Source organism: Atta cephalotes (assembly GCF_000143395.1).
Source record: "Atta cephalotes unplaced genomic scaffold scaffold00027, whole genome shotgun sequence".
NCBI classification, from domain to species: domain Eukaryota; kingdom Metazoa; phylum Arthropoda; class Insecta; order Hymenoptera; family Formicidae; genus Atta; species Atta cephalotes.
The window spans coordinates 4,073,104-4,079,538 of record NW_012130091.1 but is presented as its reverse complement, the minus strand read 5'-3'; the positions used below and the strand labels follow the sequence as shown (position 1 = coordinate 4,079,538).

At 31.6% G+C, this 6,435-nt stretch overlaps 1 protein-coding gene across 1 annotated transcript in view; it reads left to right on the top strand.

The window, feature by feature from the left end:
* Nucleotides 1-4,218, top strand: part of LOC105620620 — a 40,737-nt gene extending 36,519 nt beyond the window's left edge. Inside the window, exons 3-4 of the mRNA XM_012202109.1 lie at nt 66-2,259; nt 3,881-4,218. Coding sequence (XP_012057499.1) covers nt 66-2,259; nt 3,881-4,218 — 2,532 coding nt within the window. The remainder of the gene's footprint in view (nt 1-65; nt 2,260-3,880) is intronic.
* The last annotated feature ends 2,217 nt before the right edge of the window (nt 4,219-6,435 follow it).

Sequence of the window (6,435 nt, the reverse complement as noted above, 5' to 3'; positions counted from 1 at the left end):
TTCCCCCTCCCTCTCCCCTTCCCCCTCTCTCTTGTTTATTATAATTATAATTATTTTTTTCACAGGTTGTGCTGTTTTGTATACTGTTCGTCATCAGCTTATGTCATTGCAATGATCTTCCGTCAAAAACTGAAATCGAGAGCTCGATCAATCGTACGATTGACGAAGTCGAAAGATTGATTCGCCAAAATTCTACTTTACCAAATCTCACCAGACATGAGATTATTGACATCCTTTTTAACATCACATCCAAAAATCTTGAGACATACGAGAACAAAAGTATAATGGAGGAAGCGAGAAATATCTATCAAAATGCTTTAATGGTAGTCTTGCCTTATAACGCAGAAGACTCCAGAGAAAACATCAAGGATTTATACATCAAACCGCCAATAGTTCAAATAATTGCGGATCCTTTTCCCAATCCGGAAGACTTTGAAGCGGAGAAGAATAAGAAATTAGAAGCAAATATACTCGTGCAAGAAATGCATACACAACATGATAAAAAGAAACAATCTCTCGAAAATTTTGTAGTAACATATGCTCCAAAGGAAAACTTAAATGAAGAACACACATACAATCCTGAACAAACACAATTATATAGAAATCACAAAGAAATGTATTCGAAAGCGTCTTCGAAGGTACCTATGAAAGAGACACTAAATGATTCAGCGCCAATCAAATTTAGCTTCAATCTGGAAAATCTGCAAAAGAGAGAGAGAGAGCAACCGACCATTACTGAAAAACAAATAACTACCTATAAACAACCAATGTTTCAAGGATCTTCGTTAAGAAAAATCAAAGACAAAGAAGTTTATATAGTATATAGTACCGGTGCAACAACAATCCCCCCACGAACAGTAGAGACAAAAAAGTATATCTCAATGTTTAACTTGGAACCTCTCTCTTCTGAGAAAGAGAAAGAAATAATATCTCGTCCTTTAAAATATAATGAAAATGTTTTGTCTGTTGACCAATGGCGATATAATGTATCAAAAACACAGAAAGAGAGAGAAAGTACTACAATATTAACAAAACTTGATGAAACAGATACGCTTTTTAAAAGAATTCGCGACAAGCAACAGCTTTTTCCAATTTCTATTACACAAATGCCATTAAAAAATATAGCGCCGACTAACAAAATTAAGTATATTCCAGAGAGTTTAAAGGTAACATCCGAAAAAATACAAATCGTGAATGCTGAATCAGCTCCCATTTTCGTAACACCAATGCCGCTCTCTTCTCTTTTACCTTCTTCTTCTTCTACTTTACCAGCGCGTAAGAGAGAGAAATTAAAATATAATTCCACTTATATATACAATTTAAACTCTGAAGGTTTTCGCAAAATCATAACGACAACAATGCGTCCAGAAGTAATGGAATTGCTTGCTTCAATTGGACTTCGACCGGAAAATGCTACAAATGTAGAAGATGTATTTAGAAAGAGTAATAAAGATTTAGAGATAAAATCCCGAATTCCTAACAGTAACGGTTTAATCTATACAACTTCCAGTTTGACAACTGTTTTGCGCGATTCATCACCGATAAACGCTCAAAACACCTTCGAGAATCCTGTTTTAGAGATCGGAAAAGGCATGAACAATCTAACACCTGATGTACAATTACTTTTCCAAAAATTTGGTTTACAATCTAATCTAGTAACAACATCGTCCCCGCTGAAGATCAGTAACACAAACTCTTATACCAACTTCAAACCTTTGCCAACATCTAAGATAAAAAACGAAGACATGAAAGAATTTTTAGCAAAATTCGGACTTGGTGTTAGCGACAGCAGACAGAAAAAGACCATGTCGGTATCAACGGAACGCCCATCATTGATCGAAGTCATTCCAAATAACATGAGGCAAATTCTGGAGAACATAGGCCTCATATCTCGCAAGACATCGAGAACAATATCAAAGATGGAGAATGTAGAACTAACAAAAACGACTCAACAGTTCCACGTGTTCAAACCTCACGAAGTCCATGTAAAGGATAAAGGGGAGAGAATGAAAATTAACGAACTTTTAGACAAAATTAGATTAGTCCAGGAAGGAAAAGCAAGCGCAAAGGATGTAAAGGTAGCCGATAATCTGCTTGCTACTACAAAAACTTTAAAGGATGGGCCGGATCCGCTGAGTCTAGAAGAGATGATTAAAACTTATAATATAAACGTAAAAAATGAAGTAAAAAGACAACAGAATCTGAAAGAAACTATTGAAACTACTACCAATGACGATCGAGCTCTTTCGGCGCCTACTGGTAAAAAGAAATTTATGATATCCCTTTTGGGCAATTTGAATTATTTAGAGTTTAGTAAGGATCTAACACATGTTAATCAACATAAGGAATAAGATTATGCAATTAAATCAATGTATTTTTGAAAATGCCTTATTACTTATTCTTTCAGTGTAATTTTCTCTAGCTTGAAAATTTTTATGGTTTTTATATAAAGCTAAATAAAACTGCAGATTAACATTTTATGATAAATTCGGACATCTTTCGATATGCAAACTATCTGAACGAATGTTCATCAAAAAGGATTTTTGCACAAAATTTTCTTACGCATACGTTACTGTCATAGGCAGAATTACTAACAGAAAGGTGCACCCAAAAGAATTCAAATTTGAACGCCAACTGTAATAACTTTTCTACTGGAAGTGTGTAAATGAAAATTTAAAATATGTGCATACACGTGCAAACGATAAGCAATCGAATGAGCCATAGAAACTTATTCTTTTTAATGTTGGATTAACTTCACAATGATAATGTGACAAACAAACATTTGGACATGCAGCAATCAAGACAAACTCACTTTTTGTTAATATTGATATTTTTAAATTTATTTCTCAAATTTTTATCACAAATACAATATTAGTTAGTATATATATATTAATAGTACCTAACATTTGCATTGAGTTTTTTGTTCAATTAGAAAAGTTGTATTTTATATTACGCAACTTCTTTTTTTTTAGATTTTTCTCTTTTCCACTTATTTCATAAGTTAGGGGGTGCTACGCATCTCTTTGCACTCCTCTCGTGACATCCATGATCATTATCAACTAGATATACAATTTTCATCTGCGTGCTTGCCTCTGAAGCAATACGCATTGTATTGATGTTGCATGTGAAATATTAGATGTATATACTCGCACGCAAACCCATTCGTAACTCAATGTCATCATTATCGCCAATGAATATCTACCAATGGATAGGCGAAAAAACCTTATTGTTTACTTTATTTTTTGGAGTTTTTTTTTAATAATTTCTTCTTCCATAATATATATAGCTGCGCTGCGATAAATTAAATGGAGAAAACACAATAGAGGGGGAAGAGAAGAATGCTCTTTATTGAAATCTTTATCAAAGATGAATTTAGAATATTTATTTTCATTGTGCTAACTCGAATTAGTTATCTGCAATTTCAACTTCTTTATTATATATACCTTTATATAATATACCTTTATATAATATTTTTCTCATTAATTTCCAATTTTTTCCTCTTAAGTAATTTTATGATTTTATTATTTTTATATGTATATATAATGATAAAATTTTTTAATACTTTCAGCGTTGCTAAGAATATTCAAAACTTTTTGTATTATGCTATCCTTTAATTATCTTTTATATTTTTTATTTTTTTTTATAAAAATTTAACTTTCCGCAATATTTAATTTTTTTCTTAAATTATTTCGACTTATTCCTTAAATTGACAATAATATCCGCGGAAATATATTTATCAAAATTTTTAATAGCATTTTTAGTCATCATATGATTGTCACATTTATTATTATAGAACATAAAAAATTTTTTTAGAGATAATATCACATAAAATAAATAAAATAGCAATTGAACACCAATTCATCAAAGATCTTGTTGACAGAATCTGCAAACATTTCCTCGACAACGACAACTATGGCCACAATCCCGACGACTTCAGATTCCACAAAGGATAGTTCAAATTTCCGTGATACATTGACACCAACTGCAGAGTCATCGACATTTGCAAATACAAATCTTGCGGCATTGGAAGAATCCTTTGGTGGTACTACACGTGCACCGGATCCCGTTTTGCCAACCAAACAAAGGAACGGCCTATATTTTCTCTTGGATTGGAATACCTTCCTTGAGGTCGGCGATGAAGAGAGCGAGAAAGTAAATCTGAGATTTGAACCAAAAATTGGTGACAGAATGAGATTTTTGCCAGTCAGCGTGCCTTAATTTATAATATAAATTTTGATGAAATATTATTTCTGAAGAACATTAATTTAATTTATATATTCTATAATGTTTATAATCTTTAGATATTAAAAATATTACACACACACCCACACACACACACACACACACCACACACACACACACACGCACGCACGCACGCACGCACGCACGCACGCACGCACGCACACACATGCACGAACTTTTTTTATTTTTTATTTTATTAAAATTATCATAATCTAAATATTATATATTTTGAAACCATTTTAAAATTTAATTTCCTTTTATGGTTTTATCAAATTTTCTTAAAAATAAATTGATTGAAATCAAATGTAATTATCAAATATACGTTATGGTATGGTTATTAGAAAGTATAGCATTATTTACGTAGTAATTTGAGTATGTTATTTGAAGACTTCGTATATGTGACATATGTGATATATGTGACATATATTATTTTTACAGAAAAAAAATTAATAAATTATGCGATTGATAGATTATATAATGTGCATAAATTTTTTATATAGTGACTTTATTAAAAGTATAATACATAAAAATATAATAAATATTACAAATATACACGATTTTGTAAATAAAAATAACATAAATATAATTAAGTAAAAAATTTTGATAAATATTTATGAAAAATTATTTTTTTATATTAATAAATTGTAAAGAAAATGTATTAATATACCTCCATACGTGAATTTATTAAGAAAAACAAGTCTTGTAGTATTTATTTTACTAATAAGCTATATATTATTATTGCATTACAATATTTTTAATAGTACCAATTGTTAAAAGCATAAAGTATTATTAAACTTAATTTCGGCAGTTTTTTGCTTAAAAAACTTATTTATCTCGAAACTATCAAAAACAAAAAATATATCAATCAAAGTATTTATTCTCGCTATACATTTTTCCCATCTTTGTGGCAATAAGTGGATTCCGCGACGATTGGTCTTTTGAAGCAATTCATTCATCGATCCATTTTCACTCATCTTCATAATTTTTGAAGTGTTTATCCACCAAGCCGTGCTGCATTGATCGGAAGTCTGAAGAAGCTAAGTATGGTGAATACGTTAAGTGCGGAAGAACTTCCTATTCGAGCTGCATCAGTGTTTCCTTGGTGGCTTTTGCAATGTGTGGTCGAACATTGTAGTGCAAAAGCATAATTTTGCATCGATTGCTGACTATTGCTGGCCTTTTTTCCAACAATGCTTCATTCAGATAGTTCATTTGTAATCGTTTGTGATCCTTCGTGATACTTTCATTCGGTTTGAGTAGCTCGTAGTAAACGACATCTTGCATATCCTATCAAATGCAGAGCATTGCTTTATGGCCATAGATATTTCGCTTTGATGTAGATGTTGATGGTTGGTTCCATCCATGATTTTGCGTTTGGGATTATTAAAATGTATCCACTTTTCGCCAGTCACAATGCGCCACAAAAAACTTTTTTTTTCTGTCAGGCGAACAGAGGAATAGAGATGTTTAAGCGATTCGCAATGACATTTTCGGTTAATTCTTATGGTATCGTTTTCCTCCCTTTTGAATCTTTCCCATTGCATATAGACGTTTGGAAACAGTTTTCGGAGTAACATTTAATGCTGCAGACAATTCTTGGAACGTTTGAGCTGAGTTTTCCAATAATACTTGCAATTCGATCAAATTTTTTCGGTTGACCTGAGCATTTTCATTCACATCATAATCACCACTCTTAAATCGTTGAAACCATTCTTGGCATGTTCTTTCCAATGGAGCACAATTGTCACAAGCTTCGACAAGCAATTTATGAGCTGCAGTTGCAATTTTTTTCAAATCAGAATAATGAAGCAGCACATGTCGAAAAAATAACTTCATGCTATGTTTAGTAACAAAAAAAAGTACTGTTCACTTAAATCTTTTCGCACTGAATTTTATTGACAAATGTCTAACCTCTAAAATGCCAACTTCAGATGTCAAAGTAAATTACACCTACAACTGACGTCATCTAAATGTGAGCCGCGGAAACTAAGTTTAGTACCTAATATTTTTCTAAATTATATTTTTCTCTACATTGTACTGTGTATATGTTTGTTGTTTTCAATCTAATATACGAAAGATATTATTAGATGAAGTATTATAAGAGAAATATTATAAGATCTAAGTGTAAAATAATATGTCCTCTCTCTCTCTCTCTCTNTNTCTACTACTACTACTACTTACTTCTACTACTAC